This window comes from Lichenostomus cassidix, chromosome 4, assembly GCF_008360975.1.
Source record: "Lichenostomus cassidix isolate B80296 chromosome 4, HeHo_3.0, whole genome shotgun sequence".
Taxonomy (NCBI): Eukaryota; Metazoa; Chordata; class Aves; order Passeriformes; family Meliphagidae; genus Lichenostomus; species Lichenostomus cassidix.
In genome coordinates this window covers 20,016,015-20,041,138 of record NC_139484.1, presented here as the reverse complement: position 1 = coordinate 20,041,138, position 25,124 = coordinate 20,016,015, and the positions used below count along the sequence as shown (strand labels likewise).

Genomic DNA, 25,124 nt, shown 5'->3' with positions numbered 1-25,124 from the left:
GTTATATTTCAGCAAACGCAATAATTTCCTTTTAATTAGATAATTGCCATGTTATTCATTGGTTTTGATCACTTCTAAATTCAGCTTTTGGTTTTAACAAATGTAGTTTCAGAAGATGATGGATTTTTACATTTTTTAAACCGCTAAATGTTCAAAAAGGATTTGTACACATAACAAAATTAAAGTAGGGATTATCTAGCACTGTGTGTGGGATACAGCTATAATCTATACAGTGCATGGAAAAGAAACTGGCATTCTCAATTGCACTGCACACATCTCAGTAATAACAGGGTATGAGGCATACAATTTCATGGAACACCCACAATGAAAATTATTCTTTCCAAACAGAGAATTGTTTTGGAATAAGTTAGGTTAATTGGCACCATGGGATTCCTCTCAAGGAAACACAGAACATTAAAATCTACACGTGTGCATGTAAAATGATAAAGTATTATCTTCTTTCCCCTCTCAGCTCCTCAAATCTGAGACATGCTACCCAAAATCAACAGAAACGATTATGTTTTGTTGATTCAAACTTCCTTAGAATAAACTGGCAATTCTTCATCTGGTCAGTTTACAACCTGAGAGCCACTGCACTGTTCCACAACTGCTAGCTCAAGTATGGTTATCTGGTGCAGTCTCTCACACAAAAATAGAGGTCTCTAGAGCTTTTGGCACATGCTTTTCGGAATGGTAAGAAACTTTATTTTCAACAGCAATATTCTGCTAAGATACAGCCTCTTTCAAAGGCCTGTTGTGCCCCTTTTAGGATTAGAACCAAAATCTGCAAATGGTTAATGAAAAATCCAGGAACATTTCATTGTCATTATACAGTCCTTGGTTCAAATGCAGTATTTTACACTTGCTGAACACAGTTAAAGTATATTAAGTCCTCACAACAGCATTATCACCCTCTCAAAAATTACAAAGACCTTATCCCTCATAAAGTAAAAAAATTTTCCTTTTCATGAAGAAGGCTGAGTTCCCATGCAGACTGTTCTGCTGTGTGCATTGTGTCTGTTTTGTTACTGTTTAAGGTCTCTATAACCAAGGATATTCTACGTGGTTTATCTTTGAAATGTCCTGATTTTTTCACATTTGGCCATTTGCACACTTTAACTCTTAATTATTTTAGAGTTTTCTGCTCCAATTATGTCAAGACACTTAAGAGCAATTAACTGGGCAGGTCACAGGTGAGGTGTGGCCTCAAAAATGATGTCTGTTTTGCCACAGGTCTGACTGCTGCTCTTCTGACCTCTCGGATGAGTGAGAAACCCCCACGTCCTGTGACCTGACATTACTTCGCATGCAAGCCCTGTGCTGAAAAAGAGTCTTCATCACTTTCCTCTGCAATCTCCAGGGGAAATTTGAGGTTTGTATTGGTTGCCTTGCCATTTTTGCAACAACACAGGCAATGTAGTGTTTCATTTTCTCCCTAAAGACATCTTAGAATCTCCCTTTTCATACACAGAAAGAGGACTTCAAGGACACCCAAGAATACCCCAAAATGTATCACAGTTATGTGCCAATGGTTTTATTCACCTTGCCACCCTGCCTGAGCTTGTGCACATTTAATTAATCTTAGAAGTAGAAGGGAAGGACAACAAACAGAATGTGCACTCATCACTGGTGGAATTAATTGTAGAATGGAATTAAAATGAAATCTTGTTCTGTTCATCATAGGATATTTGTCATACTTATGTTCTGTACCTCAACATTGTAATTTTAGAAGACTCCCTATTTTTCATATACAGATGAGAGCTTGGTCTGGTAGAAAAATGAGGATTTACTTTACAGAGTTTTCACAGAGTTTGTTTCTGAGTAACTATGAAGAGTTGCAGGCCCATTGGGTTGAAGAAGGAAGAAATTCAGATAGGATCTCTCATTTGTCCTTCCAGTCCTAAAGCCTGGAGAGAAATACATCCTTCCACTGCTCCCCTTCCTCTCCATGCATCAAAATAATCCCTTTTGGGACTCATTGGTCACAAATTTAGTAGCCACTATAAGTTTAGCTTTCTAGGGAGCAGAGAGCAAATAACTTTTGTGGAAAGTACAAGCTAATGCTTAGTGGAGGAAAGCACAGCTTGCTGTGATGTCAAGGCAGAAAGTTCAAGAAAGGTTCATTGATTTCACCCTCATCCTTTTAAGTTTTCAGATGAAAATAAATTGAAATTAATGGACTTGGATGGAAGAATTAGCATGAACTATGTGAACTGTGAGTTTTCTGTCAGTAACATAAATCTGGTGGATATCAAAGGACAGTGGAGGTGTTAGCTTAGATCTGTCTGCACATCAACATGATGCAAAAAGAAATGTACGTGTCCAGACAGGAGGAATATGTGAGAAGTTTTGCTGGTGACAGAGCTGAGCAACTCAGCAAATAACACAACCAATCACTAAATTTTAAATAGATTTTATTCCTGGCTTATTGTAGTTTTCTGTAGCCACTCCTCACTGCAAAGATGGCACAACCTATTATGAGCTTCTTGAAAAAGGCTGTGCCAGTGCTAGAGGTAGTAGTAACTTTTCTTACTTTTGTTATTTGATTATATATTGAATTACCTGAGTAATACATATTCATGTGATTAAATGTTATAGAATCATGTAATTGTTATCTTTGGAAAAGTCTTCTATGATCACTAAGTGCAGCCATTAACCCAGCACCACCATGTTCACCATTAAACCATGTCCCCAAGTGCCACACCCACCTGCCTTTTGAACACTTCCAGGGATGGTGATTCCACCACTTCCCTGGGCAGCCTATCCCAATATCTTGACACAAATATGAAGGCACAGCAGGTGTTTCATTACTAATCATGTATTCCTGCAAAAAGATGCATGTGGCGACCAGATGCTCATTTGATCCTGAGAAACTCTGGAATTTTGGCTCAGAGCAGCACAGGTAACATATTTAATGCCTGACAGTCTACTCCCATGCTCTTATACTGAACGTATGAATTCCTGTGTTCCACAGCACGCTTCATGGCATCACAGAAAATTCCTGCCTGGATCACTTATCAATAAGACCCTGCAGAACTGAAAGTACTTGTGCTCTGATATAAGAACTACCAAAAAACACTAAGAGATATATCTAACTTTAAACTCATCTAAAGGCTATTACTTGGAAATTTGCTGAGCATACACTTAAAATAATTGTCTGATATTTCTGTGGGGTTCTTTCTCCCTGCAAAGAGAACTGGCTGGTAAAATATTTATATAGGAATATAGTACTTAAAAAACTTTGGAAATTAAAAATCTTACATAAATTCTTACTGATATTGATTTAAAAGCAAGATGAACTAAAAAGGTGACTATGGCTTAATATTTAGGGGAATTTCTGTTTAAGTGTTTCTGACAAGGAAAGCCATAGTCTTAGAGCAGAGAAGAAGGTGACAGAGGTCGAGTTTAACTCGTACATTCTCAACAGTGATCTCTGATATCATTTAACTGAGATTTTCTGTCCCTTTTCCCTTCCCTCCCCTGCCCTGCCCTTTCCTTCCTCAGAGACTTTGCCCTTTATCATGGTATTCCCATGAGATATACCACGAATATTTTATTACTAGCTAAAAAAATATATCGATAACTGGATTTCTACACAAGTGCAAGTGGTAATTGCATAATGGCAAATTTAGGGACGCCCATTTTGTAGGAGTTTCTGCTCTCAGCACTGTGTGAGGCCAAGTGCAGCATAGTGCAGCCGTTCTTGCTGGCTGCACAATTTATGACCCTGTAGCCAGCAGATACACACCAGAGCTGCACCAGAGCTTAGTCACAATCAAAAAGAAAACACAACAAAAAAAAGAAGCAATAAACTGAAAATAACTTAAGGATCAGAGATGACAAGCAGCTGAACATGAAGCTCTACTGCAATTCTGTACCTAAAGAGCTCATTCAGTTGGAGGATTTATAGGTAGAAAACGACCTTCTAACTACAGGGACTTGATTTTACCATTGGCAGCAGTAAGATGTAAACTTGGCTACTTTGTGCAGTTCTGAGGTTTGGGGAAGTTGAATGATTATAGAGAAGGATCACAAAAATGATTTAAGGACTAACAGTTGCAGCCCTAAAGCGACTCAGCTTTTCAGAAAGTATTCTGAAAGGTGATTATAGCATTTAGTTTCCCAGAGAAGTGGTAAGCTCCTAATTTTTTGTTGTTGCCAAACCGTACCTTGATGCCTTCCCTTCTGAACAATATATTTTAGACTAATATATTTTAAACCAATGCAGGTTTTTGGGCTCAGGAGAGAAGAAAGTGAGTGAAAATGGATGTAATAGGTTGCGCTGCATTTTATGGTGACTGCTACTAACCTAAAGGTTTCCAGATCTTAGAAAATAATACAGTTAATAAGATAAAATACAGTCACAGGACTATGAAAAGCTGGAGAACTGCTACAGCATTGACCATTTTTCTGTAAGTTAGATACAATCTTGAGTACAAAGTGACTGGACTGATCTTGTAGTAACAGCATATTCAGCATCAAGAAATCATTAAATCAAAGTATTTAGAATGTTTTCACACTTTTTTTCCCCTGCTGAGTGCATTATGGGATAAAATCAGATTTGCATTATACTTTTGAAGCCTTTAATTATTTTGCCTAAATTTTGACAATAGATTCAGACACATCAGATCTAAATTTTCTAGATAATTGATCTCCTTAAGTGTCACTGAAATCGAAGTGTTACCATTATTAGTTCAATAGTTTTTCATTCCAACTTTCTGTCTCTCTTTTTCTTGGCAATAGTTAAAACAGTAAGAAAATAACAGTAGTGAAAATCAGTCCAAAAGAAAAAATAGGTTCTAATATTTTCATTAAAAAATTGTCTTTGCCACATAACTTTGAAGGAAGAACTGTAAAATGTTGCTCTGCAACTAACAACTCTCTTCACCACAACATAATGGAGCAGTAAATCACTAAAACAGGGAAGCAGACTTTTAGTTTAGGTATTTTGGGTTTTGTTTTTTTTCTTGTTAAAAAGTTCATTCTTTACTTCTGAATATATTCAGGGTAGTTTGCAATATTAATGGTTGCGTTAATATACTAGGAGATGGAGTCAGTATTTTCTCCACTACACTGGGCTACATATTCCTAAATAGCTGAGCCCAGGTGCCTGGCCTAGGTTTAAGTTACAGGTGAATGTCTCACTCATGTCCTTACTCAGCTTTGAGGCAAGACTGAGGTATGCAGTGTTTTCTTGTCACCACATTCCTGGCATAGGGAAGAAGGTGATGGGAGGGAGTTGGCCAAGTGCCCAATCCATGCACACATACTACAGTACTTATGTAGCCAGTGAGGCATGAAATGATTGGAGAAGGCCACAGATGTTGAATTAGCAAATCCTTCATTAATAACCAATCATGGCTTCCTACAACTAGAAGATCCAAAAAGTATTCCTGCTAACTGTGCTGTCAAGGAGTTTTAGAAACTGGGAGATGTGGAAAGAAAAATTGGCTTTTAAGCCTTTTTTTTTTTTTCTTTTAAATCTTCAGGAATCCTGCATCTAATTTTCTCTTGAGTAGGGCCACCAAGAAGCACAAGTCACCATCTTCCATTCATGGACTCAATCTCTGTTATAAAATACTTCTCCACACTTGTTCTAATTCCTTCTGAGATACTGGCAGCAGATAAAATTATCACTGCTTCTTTTTCATTTGAACTCCTTAAAATTAAATCATGTAACTGCCAGTAATTTTACTGCAGCAACAATTTTCAAGCAGAGAACCTCAATGACTTCAATGAACATTAAGAGCCAATGGACCAATAAAACTTAGGGAAAGAATTGTACCAGTCTTCTTACTTACTTTCTATTTATATCCACAGACCTCCCCAGGAGTGATGGACAAGAAGCAAGTCCAGACAATCCTATTCATGTGCTTAGGGCAGCAGAGCCAGCAAAGAAGCCCTAAAAACTTTCTCACAGCAATGTTAGTGGCTCCAAATAAATTTCATCAGCACAGGGACTAGTAGATCCATTAGAGAAACAAAATGGCATCTTTTTAGGAGGGAAACATGACTTACTGTTATACAATGCAATCACCTCTTTTCCTCTGTTTTTGTATATTACTTTCCCCCTTATCTGACTGCCAGTGTTGTGATGAGTAAAATATGTTAATGACATCAGAACTAAACTCCAGGATTATTTTTATAAAGGAAATACATCAGTTTCTTGGTTATATCAGCCTCAAGATCATTTTAAGTTGATTCTTTGGAACAAATTTGCTACTTTGTGACAATAAAATGATTTTATCACTGCTAAATTTTCTCTTGACATTAAAAAAAGAAGTCAAAATCAGCTACCTCTATTTTATTCCATCTATCAGCATTAAAATATCTTATTTGGATAGCTGTCCAAAATTCTTTTCAGAAGCATCAATTCAAATTACCTTTGATTCAACCACAGCTGCATTAGCATTAGCATTGTCATTATTTTAATTATTTACTGGGTACAACATACATCTCTAAAAGTTTGAAAAAGTATTTTTGCTGGTTTTACTGTCACTAGAGTTATGTATTTGTTTGTATTTCAGGTACAGAAAAATGTAAGAGAAACTGCTATTTTCAGACACTTGAGTCTAAGAGAGAAAATTTTTACACTTCTTTTTAGGGAAAAAGAATTATTTGCCTTTTCTTGCTGTCATTGCTCCAAGGTTGGAAAGGAGGTGAAGAGTTTTTGTTTCCTTGAAAGTGTGTACATCCAGATTCTGGCACTCTACATGTGTGTTGAGTGAGCACAGAGGACACATTCCATGATCCTTGCACTGTGCATATGGATGCAGTGTTTTAGAAAGAGGTTTGGTGAGGTTGTTTTTAATTGCTGACTATACACTTTCTGCACTGCCTGCTGGAAAATCATCTATCCACAGAGTATTCTCCTTTGCTGATTTCTAGTATTGAAGTGTGTAACAGGCAAGTGAAACCAAATACTCTATCAAGTAGTGACAATTGCTACCATTGCCACAGTGATTTCCCACCTTTGTAGGTAAGGGACTGTGGACGATGATTATAGGAATCAGACCTCAGGGGATAAATGTAAAAATGTTTAAGAGCCTTTGTTTTAAAATTACCATATAAAATTACCATATGGGGTTTAGGTTTTATGATTTTTTTTAAATTTTATATAATGTACTCATTTCACAAATTCTTTACTCTTTCTGTTTAAGAACTGCTGTCTTGCTTCTAGGCACACTCCCTTTCTCCTCACCTGTAAATTAAGTATATAAAGCCTCTGTTCTTGCCAGCCTGCATTAAACATTGCAATACAATTATCCTCAGTCACTGGACTGTTATCTCAGGGAATTGAATTAGACTTTCTAGCTTAGAAACATCAAATGATTTACACAAAATCTTATACTTGAAACAGATCCAGTGTAGAGCATTATATGATGGTTAGAATAGTAAAGATTAAAAAAAATCAGGTCACTGATTTAAAACTAAAATCTAAAAGTTGAATCTGATCATGAGGGTACCTGTTGAGAGTCATATGAAGCAGGTTATTGCCTATCCAGAAGCATGGAAAATCAGTTTTCCATTTAGCCTCATCTCTAACTTGCAGCTGTAAAAGTTTCCTCGAGAAAGGCTTCTTTGGGACCAACAGCAGTTCTGTGGAAATTTCACCCTCAGTTTTTCACTAGTACGAGTGATCAGAACTTTTGGTTAAGAAATAGGAAACAGCCTTAGATGGTTTTTCAAAAAAGACCTCTGATAAGTCCCTTCTGTTTGGGTATCTTGAACATAATGGTTACTTACAGGGGCAGAAAGGGAAGCATTCAGCAAAACATAGAAATTGGTTTTTTTCCTGAAAAATGTGCAATGTGTTTCATTGCTCTCTTTTTCAACACAAACTAAAAGCCTCTGAGATTTCCTCTCAGAAAAGTGTATCTTAATTGGCCTCTTGCCCTTGTAGCTGAAACAAAATTATCAGTTAGCATGTGCTATGCATTTTAAATCAATATAGTTTTGTCACAAATGTTATTTAAGATCACTCTGTCAAGAGTATGTCAATATAAGTTTCCTCCATGAAGAATTTTCGATACATAGTCCTGACTGTTCTAGGCATAGCGTGATTACAATTTAAAACTTTTTATATATCTGGATTTTACTTGCATTACCACTCTGAATTGTGACAAGGAATCAACATGGAACAACACTTAATGACATTCCCGAAGTAAAATATCTTCCAACCAACTTATGAGTTTTCCATTGGTACTTACCCTATAACTGGATGTAATTTCTCACCTCCACCTTCCAACATATTCCCATCAGTGTCTATTCACCACTCACTTCCCTGACCATGGAAGTGTTCCCAGTAAGAAGGATTAAAGCCATTCATCCCACCAGCCCTGGTGTCTGACTTTAGAGTGTCAGTCAGTTTTTACATGCCCCTCCAAAACACACAGTTTCAAAGCAGCCTCCCACCCAGGGCAGCTTGTGTGACATTTGGGGTTGGGCCAAGAGGGAGTGAGCACCTCTGCTCCTCTCCAGGGCCTCCCTGAGCATTCCCAGGCCCCCTCCTGTGTCCAGCTTCCCAGGCATCACCAAGCATCTGTAGGGCAGGGGAGGCCCTAAGCTGAACTTGCTCCCACTGGCACCACAGCAAAACACTGAATTCAGTGGGATGGAAATGAGCCCAAAGGATAAAAATACAAAGATAATGCTGTGGAATGCTGGTGCTGAATAGTTTCATTCGAATTTGAAGTGAGGAAAAAAATGAAAAGAAAGAAAAAGTTTGATAAGGGTTACAAGATGCTATGTTTTCCCTTCCCACTACAAGTTTTCACTTCTTTGCCAGAAAGAACTGTGTTGTCTCTTGTCATTACCCATTTTTTTTGTTATTTAAGTTAAAATAAGATATAAAAAAATATTCTTCCCATTTCCCCCATATACATGCTAAAACATAAAAAGCTAGAGATAAGTGTAAAATCCAACCTTTATTCCACTTTGAACAAGCTTGTGTATATCCAAAAAAGGTTCCTTGATTATGTCTCCTTCGGGAGTGAAAATCTTCACATATCCTTCTTTCTCGAGAATGAAGAGGCGATGGGATCCATCCCCACAATGTACTGCTCCAACAGGCTGCCTTAGTCCACTCACAACCTCCTGAATACAGAAGCAGTTGTGCTTGTGTTTTCTAAAGAAATTTAAAGAAATAGTGAGACTTTTCTGCTTTCTTGTAACCATGACACAACAATGTTCCTAAAAGATAAAATTACTGCCCTGCAATGATACTAAAAACAGGTTTGTATTTAAAAAGTATTATATTTAAATGTATATAAATTATTTCCTTGAATGTATGCAAACGCATACTACAGGAAATCAGTTTGAGCTTCACTTGAGCAAAATTTGGTCTGTATACAAGAAAGAGAACATTACACAAACTAAGATCCAAAATGTGGAGCAATGGGAGGGAAAAATTTGGTGAATGAAGAGAATAATTTAGAAATATGGAATTTCTACCATAAAATAAACACAGTAAATTTCATTACTTTGATAAAATTTGGCTCCTAAACCCCATTTTAAAATAATGACTTATGATGGAATAATCTAATTTAATTATTTTCACCAAAAAATACACAAATGAAATAAATTGAAGATCACATCATAAATATTTTACTCATAAACTTATTGTAGTTGTTTACTAATATCAAATTCAGGTACAAATTACTTCCCAGAATTATGTATGATCCACAGGCTGGATGATAACCAAGATCCTCAGGGTGGATCAGACCAGGATTCTAACACCTTTTCAGCAAGGCAAATAGCAAATGGTACTGAAATGCTGAAACTCATGTAACTTTCTCTTTTGACGTACACTAGCAGCAGCAAAAGAAAGTCACATCTGGAAAACACAGCTGCTCAGCATAAGCCCACATGGAGCTGTTTCACTGTGAAAACCACAGGTTTTGCTAGGGGTTTTTTTTTTCAGATTAAACAGCATTTATCTTTATGAACCTGCTGATCTCTTCCTCTTTGTCATATTCTTCCATGTGGTCCAGGGAGTTAGAAGCTGGCCCTCGCACTTGTTTTCTTGGAAAATCTGGAAAGCACACACCACCATCTTTTCTTGCATAATAATAGCAAAACTCATCAGCTGTAGTTTGGAGGAAACCTTAAAAATGCAAAAGAGCATACAAATATTTAGTGTGTTGTCATGTCTGCAGTTTTGTGTCATCAAACTCATCTTTAAATAGATTATAGAGGAAAAAGAGGTCATTTTAAACAAAGGGCTATCTGCAAAAAAAGCTTGCTCTGTATAAACATAAACTGAGTATTGCCTTTTACAGTTTATTAATTTGTATTTGTATTAAGCCTCATTTTTAGTGTGCTTAAGTTTCATTCAAAATGCCACAACAATTCACTCACTTAATTAAGAGACAAACTTCAGAGTTGAGGCTGTGACACAATTCTCCCTAATTTTAACCCCATAAATCAAGTGTAGTATCTGCTGTAAAATAGCTAGAGCAGCTTCTGTTAAACATTTTTTTCAGTAATTTGTTCTAGTCAAAATCTCAGTAAAGACTTTGGTAGAAGACATGCAGTAAGGATTTTGTGGACTGCTGCCAGCAAAGGATATTGGTTGGAGAGGTAAATGATCAGTTGTCTCAGAAAGTGGGAAATACTGCTGAAAACTGCAGCATGTTGACATCCAGTTGGCCTCTGAAGTAGCTGAACAGTGTCCCATGGTGAGGTCTACTTCCTCAGCCCCATCCCCTGGAAAGGGGAATATGTCTCATGCTGTGTTGGGTGAAAGGTGGTCCTTAGGTTTTAGGTTAAAATGGGAAGGAGTTTGAAGACCCAGGGAAACACAAGGTTGATAAAATGAGAGCCTTTGAGTAAAAACCCTACCACTATTGCTATGCCTTCATTGTATTACATTTAATGACATTTAAAAATACCTATTTCTGTTCACAAACCTATTTCTAGTCATTTCTATCCAGGATTTAATCAGGAATATTAAATCTAAGAAGACAGAGTCTGGCTAGCCATATATGTACTATTCTACCAAAACGTTTTTAAGATAGTATGTCTTAAGTTACCTTCATTCCTTTTTGCATTACTGGCAACATTCTTAGGATGTACTATGGTCCAGGACATAACTCATAGTATACACAGAATAAGCACTTAATTGGAATTAGAGGCCTAATTTATGCATGGCTTCACCACTTGTGAATAATGCAGTAATCCATAGATCTTGGCCATAAAACCTCTGGCTTACAATGTACAATAAGAACTGATCAGGGACAGCTGTGTTTCATTGGAAAATGCCAATTTCTTCGAAGCAAAGCTTTTCCAGAAACATTATCAGTTTTGACAAAGTTTTAGTTAACATGATGTTTCTGGTCCAAGCTCAAACTTCTGGTCTAAATGAAAAAGACAGAAATAGACAGCAAACCTTGTATCACTATACTCCAATGTCTTGTAATTAGGGTGTTTCATTAGGAAGAGGAATATTCAGGTCAATGCCCCTCATCTGTCAGGCAAAAGTTTGACCCTAAGTCTCCCATTTCCCAAGTAAATGTCCTAACAACGACTTTATTAGCTATCCTGGGGTGGTCTCTCTGTGGCTTTCTTCATGGAAAATTTCGAAAGAGTTCAATTTCTTCCTTATGTGGAATAGGAAAATTTTTTAGATCCCAGAATTTTTGCGGAGTGAAAAGCCTTTCCCACCCAACTATACTTCTTTTCATATACATCTTCCTTTAAAAATATTGGAAAAATGACATGACAAAGCCTGCCTTTGATTTCTGTAAAATAATATCTGGAAACACATGGTAGTGTGTTGTGGTGTAAAAGTTTAATCGCCATGATTTGGAGCTTCAGTAAATTTCATCTCTGAGGAGCTGCTTTTAATTTCTAGTAGTTATTTGGAGAAAATGGGAGATATAATTTCAAGTGGAACAACTGAAGAGGACCTCTGATATAATCACAGAGTAGTATTCCAAGGCTTATAGACAAAATGCCAAAATCAAAGGTAATCTAAAATCTTGCTGTTGAATTATTTGATTTAAGAATACAGGGGTTTGTCTTTAATAATTTATTTCTCTAGGCAGAGTGGGTCATTCAAAAAAATGCAACAGCAAATTATAGGTGTACACTTACTAAGAGTTTCTAGAATTTTCCAAGTATACCATTCACTATTTACTAAAGATAAACTTCTCTTGGCTTGAGTGTTATCCTTAGTCATAGAAACCCAGAGCATGTTGCGATCATGTTGTTCACTTGGTGCATGTCCATTTCAAAAACCAATCAGATGCAAACTCACTTGAGCAGTGCAATGCCTTTTCTGATATGTAAAACTAATCCCATTGCCTCATGAAATATTTTATCATGCACTTAAGTGCATCTTGCACTGCAGTTGCCTTCTGCTGTTTAGCAAACCAGTCAGCAGGTTCCAAGAAAGGATAAGGCTTATGGACCATGTTCATTAGAAATGCTTGTAAAAAAGTGGAGTTAGAATTAAACTATGAAAAATGCTGCATTACTGGGAGGAATGTAACCTCTGTAAATACAGTTTCACCTGTGCATTAATGGTGGAATTTTGCTATTTTGTTCTATAAAAACCGTGGTCGTTTAGAAAAAAAAAATCTTCATGTGTTATATATGCTCCATTTAACACAGTAACAGCTCCACTGAGGACATTTAGAGAAACATTTGCTCCAACTCTCCTATCTGCTTGTAGCCATTTAATATCTTCTTTCTCATGCTTAGATTGTAAGGTCTTTAGTGTAGAGTTTGCCATTTTGTTCAGAGTTTGTACAGTGTCCAGAAGAATAGTCCCTGACAAGTGCCCCTAAGCACTAGAGTTGTTTGGAGAAAAGAAAAAAAAAGTAATAGGGACTGCAACCCTTGGTCCTGTGTGAATTTCTGTACTTACTAATTTATTTTAAAAGACTCATACATATTATTACAAATTTTCTACCAGCTGTGTGCGTGTTGACAGAGCAGTGCCTGTGTTAACAAAGAAAATTGAAATCACAGAGGAAGATTAAACATCATGTTTAAGTGTCAGATTTTGCACAGGCTTGCATTTCTATGCTAAACTTTCTGTCTTGCAAACAAGAATCCAACGACAGGCTTTTCAGTTAAGGCAGCTACAGTGAAGGCTTTCTGTGTTCGCCTTTATAAAACACTGTGGGAATAAATTGCAAGATTAAAAGCCTTTTCAAAGGAAAACTGCTCCCAGCTGATCCCCACCTCCTCTCTCCACTTGTATTTGCAGTCAGTTGTTCCTCACACTGTATGTCCCTTCCTATCCTACCTTCCCCAAATTCCACTTTGCTGGATTCCCTGATTACCCATTCCCTTGCCTCTTCTCTTTGACACACAACTCCAGTGCTGTGGCAGCACGTGTCTCAGTCTTTGCAGCAAGTCAAGTTCCTCTTCACTCCCTCCCCTGTTTGCACTGCACACAGGATTGAGGATCATCCACTCCTCTGAGTAGACCTACACTGCCTTTGAGGGCACCTGGAAGTCATGCTCACCTGCTTTATTCCTGCTGTGACCTTGAGCATAGAATTCAATAGCATGTCAAAGAAGCCTTTACCTGCTTTGGGTTTTGTTCTGATTTGCACCCTTGACAGCTAGATGTGAATTTGTTCACCAAACCCCCACATTCTCCTCTCTTCTTGACTGCCAATGAAAACCAAATCAAAGGCATGATTTCAGACTGATTGTTTCAAAACATACTGAGTCCACTGGTAGCTCACATGATTTCCAACTGGTTTTCAAGTGCCTGGTGGCCCTTTTCTCATGCTCAGACACTGCAGGGCCAGGGTTCATCCCCTTCATGCTCTTTTTACTAGTAGCAAATTTACCTGCCACTACTATTGTTCTGCAGGTTGACTGTGTTGACTGTGACTATTAATCAGCCATGTTAGAACTTCTGGAAGTGCTTTGTGAGTTGTAGAATTTCTTAGAATTCCAACGTTTTGAGCTAGAATTCCAACATTTCTGAGCACCCTGTTCGGTGTTTGAAAAATCCTATCAAGCATCTGTTCTGGTAATGTCTGGATTCAGATCGGGGTCTGCATCTGAATTCACCCACAGTCATCTGGAATCCATTTCTTTAAATAAAAATAATGGAGACCAGATAGCTCAAAATCTCTCCCATGTCCTTGGATGGCACTATGGCTGTGGCACAGGTTTGTTCCTTAGAATACACCACTTCCACTGGCATGGATCAAGTTTCTGCTTATGTCTAAAGGCAGAATCAGCTGTACTTTTCTTTACTAGCTATATTAGAAATAAATATTAAGTCTTCCCTTATGACCTTGGAAAACTTAAAATTCATGTTGATTGGAGACACTTCACTAAATCTCTTAGCTGCAGTGTCTCCATCAATAATCACTTAAACTGAGGCTTGCAGTAAAGATTAGATGAGAAATAATCAGGACAGTTATCTGAAATGAAACAGGGAAGCTCTAATCTCATAGTCTTTGTGACACATTGCACCCTCCTGCATATCCATACAATCCTAACAACTATTGTTATTATTCTGATTAAATAAAGAACAGGGTCCACTTTTTCTCTCAGTATTCCTAAAGAATTCAGTTAGTAACTGGTGGGCAAACTGCTGTCTTCAAAAGAGTTAACCTAGGATCTGCTAGTTTTCATCTTTGCATGAGACAGGACAATAAATGAATTTTTGAAGCTAACTCACGGAAAAAACTGATGTATAATTTCTCAGCCTTCTTGGTTAATATGTACTGCTAAAATTTCAATCCCAGAAAAGATGCTTGCTATCTTAAAATGTTAATAATATTTCTCATTTGCACAGGACTTAAGGGATAAAAGTATTTTTGTAGTCAGCAATGTCCTCAAACTCCGTTGTTTTGGTGTTCAGAAACAATTAGCACTCCCTAATGGAGGAAGAGTAATTATTCGACATTTTAACAAATGCACAGTGAATCATTGCCAGAGACCTTGGGTTTGGGGGCCTGTTAATTTTCAACTCTGTTAAATCCTCCAAGCTAAGCTGAAAACAGCTTCCACATTTTCTATTTTTTTCTTCCTTTTGCAATAAATATTATTACAGATATACAAGTCTCACAAGGAAAACAGAAACCCAAATAAGTTGTTATTTTAATTACTTATATTTCATAGTGTACAAGACTATTAAACTATATTAAAAGCCATCTTCTCAAAAAGAGGGACCTGAATCTTGTTTAGTACCTTTGGGAAATCCCAGCATAGGTATCAACAATCATGAGTGCCAGTCAACTCACCAAATTAATCCTGTGGATGTAAGTATGCAATAAGTTTTTGTTAGTACAACCTACTTTCAGAACAAGTATTTAGAACGATTATTAGCATCTGATTGATGTAGGAAAAATCCTATTTTAACTGATGCTAAAGTATGTAAGCTCTTTTCCTGCAAAGCAGAGCGCTCTGCCCAGTGCTAAAGTTATGCTTTCATCTGGTTATCTTTCAAGGCAACCTGGGTGGTCACACAAAGCACTTGACATCTTGATGCACTTCAGCAGTTTTACATATACACAAACTTTGTAGAAAAATAAATTTGTCATTCGTCACCACATATGTTGATCTGAGGAGCGAGGTTCCTGTGCCTGTAGCTCCTGTGCTGCTCAGCCCTTTCTCATTCTCTCTCCCTCCCTCCACCTCCTCCTTCTTTCCCCCTTTTCCCTCTTTCACTTTTTTCAATTAAACAAATTGTTTCCTCATAAACACAGAATATCACAAAACAGCTCAGAGGGTCTCGCTCTGCAGAGTATGAATATCATTTGTGCTAGCTACAAACTCATGTCAAAAATGTCTTTGTGCTGACTTCTTGTATGGGCCAAACATTTAGAATATCTAATCTGTTATCGCTGTTCAGCAGGCAGTCTTGGCAACTATGATCTATTCTGCTTTGCTTTGGGGAATGTGATAAAGAGCAAGAAACAGCTGGTTTAAGAAAGCCTTAGAAACATCTCTTAGTTTATAAAGACAGTAATAATATTTTCATATTTGAATGGGTTGAGATACATACTAAACCACAGTAAAGGAAAAAAGTAAGTCAATTCAAAATGTGTTCTCAAGTCAATAAAAGAACACTGCAAAAAAATCCCTGCACTCTTGGGATTTCAGAAAAAACAAGTACACACTGTACACATGCAATTAAAAAACCGTCCTCCAAATCCCATCCACTTAAACTAGACCCTTTACTCAAATATGTTTATATTATATTACAAAGCTGTGTTCGTATGTTAAAAATGACTATGCACAAATTCATTTTTCATCTCATTATCAACTCTTTTTTTCCAGTCTGTGTTGCTAGTTTAAAAAAAAAAAATCTCAACCAATTTAATTATTTTCTCCTGTGTGGCATTGTTTATAAGTAGTGTTTGGACAGGGAAAAAAGCATAGTTTAAAAATGACAGTCTTAAACATATAAATAATTTACTATTGAGAATACCAACGATGTTATTTAACATAATAGTGTCTTAAGACAGTGTTTCTAAAAGAGCCATCTTCTGCGGTTATTTTGTTGATATAGTTACAAGTGATAGCACACATTTGGTGACTGCCTCAGACAACACAGGGCAAATGCTGCTTTTGGTTATGTCCAGCTAACTCTACTGATTACAGTGAGGAAGTGTTAGGTAAGTTAAGAATTTGGTTGTTAACAGCATGTTGGAAGTGATTCAAAGATCATAGAAGTCTATCAAATAGGGCCCTTTGATTTCAATGGGCTTTAAACCCTGTGGAAAAAACATCAGTTTCTAGGGTAACAAAACCAGAAAAAACACTTTACTCATCAGCTTTGAGAGGCTACAGAAAACAGCCAGGACCTTTTATTTCTTGCATTTTAAAGCAATATATAATAGCCTTTAAAGCAATATATAATAGCAATATAGAATAGCCTTTTGGATGGCCAACTGCTTGTTTGCGTGATTAGAATTAACATACTAATATTTCAGCAAAGGTAATAATTTCAGGTGCCTTTGACAACAATCGAACCACGTGTGTTTCATGGAGAGTTTAACAGGAGGGTGGCAAGAAAGCACTCAAAGTATTTACCTCTCTACACAAGATCTGCTGTGAAGACAAATATTCTGTCTCTGCTTGGCAAAATCCCCTGGATATCAGTAGGGATTTTTCCTAGTTAAAAGCTGGATCTATAACCGCTCAGGCAATATCAACATATCAGGACATCCTTTAGCCCCATATTTTGTTATTTTACCTGGTATGTGACCTCTGCAGGTATAATAGAATTCTTTACAATAGTCTTTGCACAGGTAGGGAAGAGTTAGTTCTTTTTCAGGAGTTTCCCCTTTCTCAGGTGAGTGGAATAGGTTCTGAGCATGAGGTGAGCAGTGTGCACACTTGATTTCCTCCAGTAGCTTCGCACATTCTGTGTTGTTGGTAACAGAAAGGACCTGCAAGCCACAAACCAGAGACAAGTAAATGTGTGACCTGTGTCCCCATCTTACACGAAGAAAGACTGCATGGCCTAATGCCATAAATAATGCTAGTGGAACCAATACAGCTATGATCAATGCATTGAGTTTCATGCCACTGTCCTAGAGGTGCAAAAATTATTACTATGAAACGTGCAGTATGCCATTGGCACAGTGAGATTTTAATTTCTCTGATTTCTTACAGAAGATTCTGTAAGAGTTCTTATCTGAGTTTGCCTCTCAGATAAGAGTAACAGTACTCAAGTTATTTTAAGGACCCATGCCTGCCATCACATAGGCAATCTCTGTATTAGAGGGATCATTTATATAAGGGGGGGTTACAGCAGCAGGTTTATACCCACTTCTCTTATGAGAAATACCTAGAAACCTAACATGTAAGGTGGTCTGCTCAAATTTAGAGACTAAAAATTAAAATTGTACTGTAAAGATGCATCAGGAAAACCATGTCTCGGTATTTGTAAAATAGGTGTATCTTGAACTACACCACATCCTGGCTACTGAAACAACTGCTGTGGAAGTCAGCAGGTGCCATGAATTTTTCATGCTTTAAATGCTGTTCTGCACTTTGCTCTCTCTAATGCAAACAATTTGGAGGTGGGAAACCCCATACATTTTCAGACATATCTTTCTATATGTGAAAAAGTAGAATATATAATGTCTTATTTGTGTCAATATGGAAACTGTAACTTTGTCCTGAAAAAAACCATATATTATGAATGCATAGCACTTAAAGAGGCACGAAACCACAACTGATGATTGTTTAAGTAAACACAGTAGCCTAATGAGTGCAATGTCATGAAATTGTGAGAAATAATGGAAAACAGCGTAGTTGTCTTTATTAACTTTTGAATGCAGTGCACTTTGTTAATCTAGTCTTAACCACAGAATATTTTTTGATCATTCATCCCAATGGTGGGCAGTGGAAATGTGTTCTCTCCATTGAGAGGGACTGAATCTGGTCCAATGGAAAAACAAAGCTCAGGTTCTTTCTGCTGTTTATATAACGCAGTTATAAACAAAGACTGTAAGACACTTATGTTTAGAAACACTAATGTGGTAAATATTTGTATTGTGTAAAATTTGTAAATATTTGTAAATCACACATTTGAAAATATTTCTTGTTTTGCCGTAGTTCATATCTCTGAGCTGATTTGTAGAAGGATTTTCCAATGTCATTCCCTTGCAATGTAACATTAAAGGGAATTATCTAAGTTACTTTTGATAAAATAAATTTTTCAATGCAGGAAGACTCCTGATATGCCTGAGTCTGCTGTCTCACAAGTCACCTCTCTTCTAGAATGCTGTACTTTGATAACACAGGTCTGAACTACATAAACCTCAAATGCTTGAGAGAAATGTACTTTCCATTGTTTAAAACAGATATGTATTCAAAATATTACACAATATATGGCCCATACATTTAAACAAAATCCTATTTAAAACAAACTTAATTTAGGAGACAAACTATCCAGGAAAATGCAGTCTTGCCATACATATATTGTCAAAAGGCTGTCTGAACTGTGCGCTAAAGTTTAATGTTAGAAGTTAGACCACTGATAAGAAGAGCCACATTTGGCTTCTACCCTTATTCTGGATGTGCTGCCATTGGCTTCAAAAAGAATCGTCCAGGTTTGCCTGGATCACTAAATGCATTAAATGTTCTGTTCTTTAGACTATCTGCTGTTAAACTGTCCTCAGCTTCATAGCACCTGCAGGTCAGCAACGTGATTAACATCCGCCACGTACAGTTTATTATCCCTCTTCAGACCTTTCTTGAGAATATAATTGTCTCACATTTTGTAATGGGTTTCTCTATATTTTTTTTTAAAGCTTGAAGACAGTAATCAATTAATTGCATGTTGCATGCATGGCAAAAGGTTAGCGTTAGTCCTGAATTCTTTAGGGAATTCTTTCCGTGGCTCCAGGCTCTTCTCTCCTGAAGAAGATTAGATACCTTTTGCTAGTTTGCTCATTTGGGCCATAGCAGCAGAATTGTTAACCTTAGTCTTCTTTCTTGAGTTTCAGGTGTTGTTCTAGACATGGTAAATCTTGAAGACAAGAACTAAAACCATAATTATAACTACTGTAAACTCTAGCCAAAATATGTAACAACTAAAACTTTGAGCTTGACTGAATACTGCCTAGGATTGCAGTCCAGGTAGTAGAGACTTGACATGCTTGCAGTAATCCGTGCTGCTGAGGCAATATTACTCTGCATTAGCTGGGCTTTCCTAAGGGATGCTGCGATTCTGATGGGAAGGGGCCTGTATAATTCAATCAGGTAATTGTCTGCCAAACAGAACAAAGTCTGAAGCCAACAGGGGATGAGCAAAAACACTGTCCATAAATGCTACTTTTTAACCATCATGTTACTTTTCTCCTGAAGTAAAGATGAAATGAGCCATTTTGGTGTTTCCACCAAAGGACTGTGAGTAAAGACCCTTCAAAGGACTTGCCTACGGTCTGTAGAATCACCTGGTTTGCAGAAGTCTCAGAAGTTTTCATCAGAGAGTTAATCTCAGGCTTTCTTGTGGTAACAGTGTGATGTGTGTTTAGAAGTGCAAGTAAACACAAGGTATTACTAGATAAATATTCAGTGTGCTTATTGAACTAACTCCACAGAGATGCAGACAGAAAACTGTATTTCTACTGGAAGACTCCAGAACACGTTGTGAACAGAGGAGGAAAAATAAATTACAGGATAGCAAAGCTAATTTACTGTTTCTTGCGGAAAACGTAATTGACGTTGCCTGGTGATACGGGCTTGCCAACATTTCAGTCCTCAAAGTTAAGACAAAGGGATCCTAATCCCCCTGAGCAGCTGCTATCCAGGAATTAACCACAGGAATTCACCCCCTCATGTCATTTCTGGAATGAATCTTGGTCATATAATAGCTAATCGGAAGATTAAGGAATGAGAGTCAATCAATTATCTGAAAATCAAGTACAATGTTACTTAAGTTTTAGAAGGCTCAAGCAAAATGGGGTGGTAACATTTGCTCTGTGTGAGGTCTGATGTGTAACTCTGTACTGGCTGGAGATAGGACAACTCTCTATTCTGAATTTCAGTAAATCAATAATGTATTTATCCTGGAGTATACTAAACCAGTTCTAAGCAGATTCTGAAATTCTTATTTGAATGAAGCTTTTTCTGTTGGATGTCTACTTTGAAAATGACCTTAACGTTGACAATGGCTTTGGTCTTTTGAAGAAATGTAAACTACTTTCCTGCTTCAATTTTTAAAGTCATATGTGAAACCATCGAACTGCAGTGCTTTAAACTAACTGTGCTCTGGAAAATATGTAAAACTTCCAAACATTTATTGCAACATGCCTAATAATGATTATGCCTGCTGCTGACTAATTTACAACATCTGTAAGATCATCCTTTAATCTCTAGCCACATGAAAGTAAAATGGGGAGACTAAAGGTAAGATAAATCCTGGAATGCACAGGAAAGCACAGCATAGTAGATTGGTTTATCAACAGAAAGAAGAGTGCAAAGCAGATGAAACAGAAGATGACACAATAGACAGAAATTCTTTAAGATTAATATTGTCATCTGTTTTGTGTACTCTGCCATATCTAGTTAGAGAAAGGCAGTAGAATTTTGATGCTAACAGAAGGAAAAAACCAGTGAAATAAGTCATTGCATTAAGCCATATTTGATATACAAGCATTTACGTCTAAAAATCATGTGCTGACGAGATTGTTCAGCTGTTGAGTTGAACATATGCCTCCTCTGTATTATAGTGCTGGATTATGTCATTAAAGAGTTCAGTTTCAATTTTAGGGTAATATTTAAATAGATCATTGTACTAAGGCAGCTGTTAAAGGGACCCCAAGATGAGTTATTTGTTTAGTTGGATGTGTTCAACAATAGCCTTTGTTCATGAAAGAGCCAGAGCAAACAAATGATTGTAAAAGGGCACACTTGAAAACAATTACTTTTCACCCATTCCTTGACAGCCTTGGCTGTGAAACCATCCAAGGTAGAGAGGACTTCTTTGCCTGTCAGGCTGCAAGCAAACTTTTAGAAAAACTGATATTACAATGTTTGACTGGGATATAGTAGCCCTTCATAAACAAGAGTATATTGAAAAAGAAAAATAAAAGAGTTAAACATCAACAACAGAATGCAAACATTTTACTTGAGCCAGTGCAATGTTGTATCTGCTCTTTACGGTAGCTCCATTATTGTTCCCAAAACTGCAGGTGGTGTTTTCATTTATAAGCACAGATCAATAATTTGGCCAAAATCTCATAGACCCAGCATTTTAACCAAGAAGTTCTTATGAGAATGTCTACTGAGCATGCTCAATTTTTTTTTTTTTTTTTTAAGATAGCAGCGTTCAGATTCCTGTTAATAGCATGGCCACTCCATGGTGTAGGTATATGACAGAGTTTAAAAAAGCTGGTTTTGGAGCTGTATTAGAACAAAGTTTAAAAAAATGTGCTTTTAGAGAAGTTACATTCAAATGTATACCATAATACTTTGCCACATCTTTTACAGACTGACCACCTCATTCTCAAATGACATATATTTTGACTTTTTTTTTTCCTAGACATACATTGATATGATAAAGCCGATTTGTGAATTTCATAAACATTAATCTTCGGTGAAAAAAAGTCTGATTTTACAACCCTGTAAAATAACATTCCTCAAAAAATGTAGTTTATATGTTAAAGAAAATACAAAGCAGGTTCAACAGCTCAGAAATAGGTACTGTGGCATATATGGTCACTTCCTCGCATTTACGTCAGGTTTTTAGCACCATTAGTAAGAAAAAAATACACTGAAAAGGAATTAAAAGATCTTTTAAAGTAATAGTAAGAAGAGAATAAACACTTCAACTGCCTGGGGATGGAAAACTAACCAAAATTGAACTTCCAGTTTATTGCATTCAACCAATTACCACAAGGGTCTCCAAGCACTGAATAATCTCAGTAGTATATATGCCCCTGAGACATTGCAAACAGGGTGAATTAAGGACATATTTTCCAGTCCTTATTATTTTTTCCTTTTTTTCCTTTTTTTTTTCAGCTAGATCTTTCAGGTTATCTGTGTGTGGTTATAGTTTAATTCAATTATCACACAGGAGCTTAATGACACTGTCTCTAGACAACATGAAGAAATATATCTGCCTTGAATCTCAAACTGCTGCTGCATATGGTATGAATAAAGAGAGATCTGCAGCTGAAAACCTGCAGTAAGACAGTTCTCACTCATCTGGGAATAGAGGGGGTAGGACAAATGCTCCCTCAAAAGGCATGAACATTTGGACAGAGCTGGGGACTGAAGGAGAATGATGTTCTCCAGTTTCACCCATTAGTGAACCAACTAACAAACACAATGGTGTTGTTGTTATTCTTTTGCCATAAGCAACAGGACTCTGTGTGTGGGCAGCAGTTTAGTGGGGAGGAGGATAAGTCGACCCCTTTTTGTCCTATTGATTTTTTCCTATTTGCATGACTTGAGCAAATTAAATGATGCAATATGGCTTTTTGTTACAAAACAAAGTGAGAGATACCACCCAGACACATATGTTGATTCGTAGAAGCTGTTTACATGAGAATGGAGTGAAATCTACCGTGAACTGAGCATAAAAATTCGATTCAGGCTGGGTATTTTTTTTTATTATGCTTGGGCCAGCAAGACTGAAACACAAGTTTTCCAAGAGTCTCTCAGACCTTGACAACTAGAGAGTTGTAACTGAGGAATTCTTAATTAAACCTAAACAAGGATCAAATGTAAAAAAAAAAAAAAGAAAAGAAAAAAAGGAAAGAAAAGAAAAAGTAGTAATAATTTTTTTAAAAGACACCTGATTGTTTGTTTCATGTGCAGTGATTCTTAATGACATTATTCAGCAACTTCCCTCCCTGTGCATACCCCCGGATGCAGCACTGGCCATCACAGCGCAACTTATCAAACATGGTCCTGCCTGATCAGGTACCCAGGCGATTGAAAATCTAAGCAACAGGCTGATAAGCAGAATTTAACTTGCTAAAGGATGCGGAGAACTTGACAATTTTAAGAAATCGGTGAGCAGAGGAGGTGCTTCCCTTCACATGACCGCAGCTTGGAATTGGACAGAGAGGCTGCCAGGTAATGTGAAAAAGCAAAATGTCTCACGGCGCCCGGTGAGACACCGGCCCTGGGCGAGAGCCGGGAGACTGGGGTCCCACAGCGGACACTTCAGGGTCTTTCGCCGCTGATACATGGAACCGTGAGTAGCGCACGGGCCCCGAGGCGGCCGGGGATCACGGAATGTTGGTACACCGGCATCAGCCACTATCCAAACCCGCTCCTGAAGTAAGCGTGTGGAGCAAACCGGACACGATTTTTCACGCCAGGAAAAACCCAAGCCGGATGGTACCGCCGAGCGAGCGCACAGCCCCTCCGCTGCCGCTGCCCGGAGCCCGCCCGGCTCCTCCGCCCTTCCCCGCGGCCGCGCCCGGGCAGCAGCGGTACCTGCGGGCGGCCCGGCCCCGCTGCACCGGGACGGGACCGGCGCCGGGGCCGCCGCCAGAAACTCGGGCGCTGCGGACAAAAAGTAACTCGGAGGCAGAGCCGGCGGTAGAGCCGGCACAGCGCTCCCCCCGCGGGGCGCCTGTGTTCCCTCCGGGGCGCGGACCTGCGCCGGCTCCCCGCGCCTCCCGCGGCAGCGCCAGACCCGCACCGGGACCGCGCTCCCGCCGCGCCCTCGCCCCCGGGCAGGAGCGGCCGCCCCCCGCCGCGGCATCGCCCCCACCCGCGTGGGAACGCGGCAGGTTCGCGGCCGGTGCGTTGCTCGGCGCAAAAATAATAATAAAAAAAAAAAAAAACCCAACAAACCACAACACCAAAAACCTCCCCCAAAGCCCGGCGCAGCCCCAGGTGGTGCCTACCTTGGCCTCGGCGTGCGGCAGCCCCTGCGCCTCGGAGCGGGAGCAGCAGGACAGGCGCGGGTAGAGGCCGCGGCACATCGCCTCCCCGCCGCCCGGGGCCTCCGGGGACAGCACCCGCCGGTCCCGCTTCTTCAGCCGCCGCGGCGGGGTCCCGTTGAGGCACCTTCTCCTCCGGGCGCCGCTCTCCCCAAACTTGGCATCCCCCTCGAAGAAGCACAGAACCACGGCCACCAGCAGCAGCTTAAACGGCAGCATCTTGAGCATCATGCCTGAGGGAGCGTGTGAATGCACCCAAACCGGGGGTGGGGGGGGTGGGTGGGGGGAGAAGGAAGGAGGGGAATCCCACTGACTTTTCTTTGCACTTCAGATCAGGAAACCACCTCCCTCCCCCAGAAGGGGAAAGTCTGGAGGAGAATAATAACAGTAGCGGTTGAAGAGCCGACGGAGGAACTGCACCTCGGCCACCCCCGCTTCTTCCAAAAAGGCGTACGCGAAGAGGCAGGAACGGGGGGACCGAGCCCCCGAGCCCCGGCGGGAGGATGCTCGAAGCCGGCGAAGTTGTGCGAGCGGCACAGGTTTTAGCAGCTGCCGCGCCGAGGCGCCGAGGCTCGGGGCGGGCCGGGCAGCGGGCGGCGGCAGCAGCCCTTCACTTGTCTTCCCATAGGAAGGGTGTCCCCGCGGCGGGACTGCGGCGGCGGCCGGGCCGGGCGATGCCCCCTCCGCTGCTGCTGCTGCTGCCGGCGGCGGCTGCGGCTCGCCCGGGCTCTCATGTTTCGCTCCCTCTTTTCTTCTTCTTTTTAAGCGGCGCGCGGGGAGGTG

At 39.1% G+C, this 25,124-nt stretch overlaps 1 protein-coding gene across 1 annotated transcript in view; it reads right to left on the bottom strand.

Moving 5' to 3' along the window:
- HHIP (hedgehog interacting protein) overlaps positions 1 to 24,572 on the bottom strand; it is a 74,724-nt gene extending 50,152 nt beyond the window's left edge. Inside the window, exons 1-4 of the mRNA XM_085058159.1 lie at positions 24,306 to 24,572; positions 17,180 to 17,375; positions 9,949 to 10,105; positions 8,926 to 9,127 (exon numbers count right to left, since the gene is read on the bottom strand). Of these exons, the coding sequence (XP_084914285.1) occupies positions 8,926 to 9,127; positions 9,949 to 10,105; positions 17,180 to 17,375; positions 24,306 to 24,572 (822 nt within the window). The remainder of the gene's footprint in view (positions 1 to 8,925; positions 9,128 to 9,948; positions 10,106 to 17,179; positions 17,376 to 24,305) is intronic.
- Between the last annotated feature and the right edge of the window lie 552 nt (positions 24,573 to 25,124).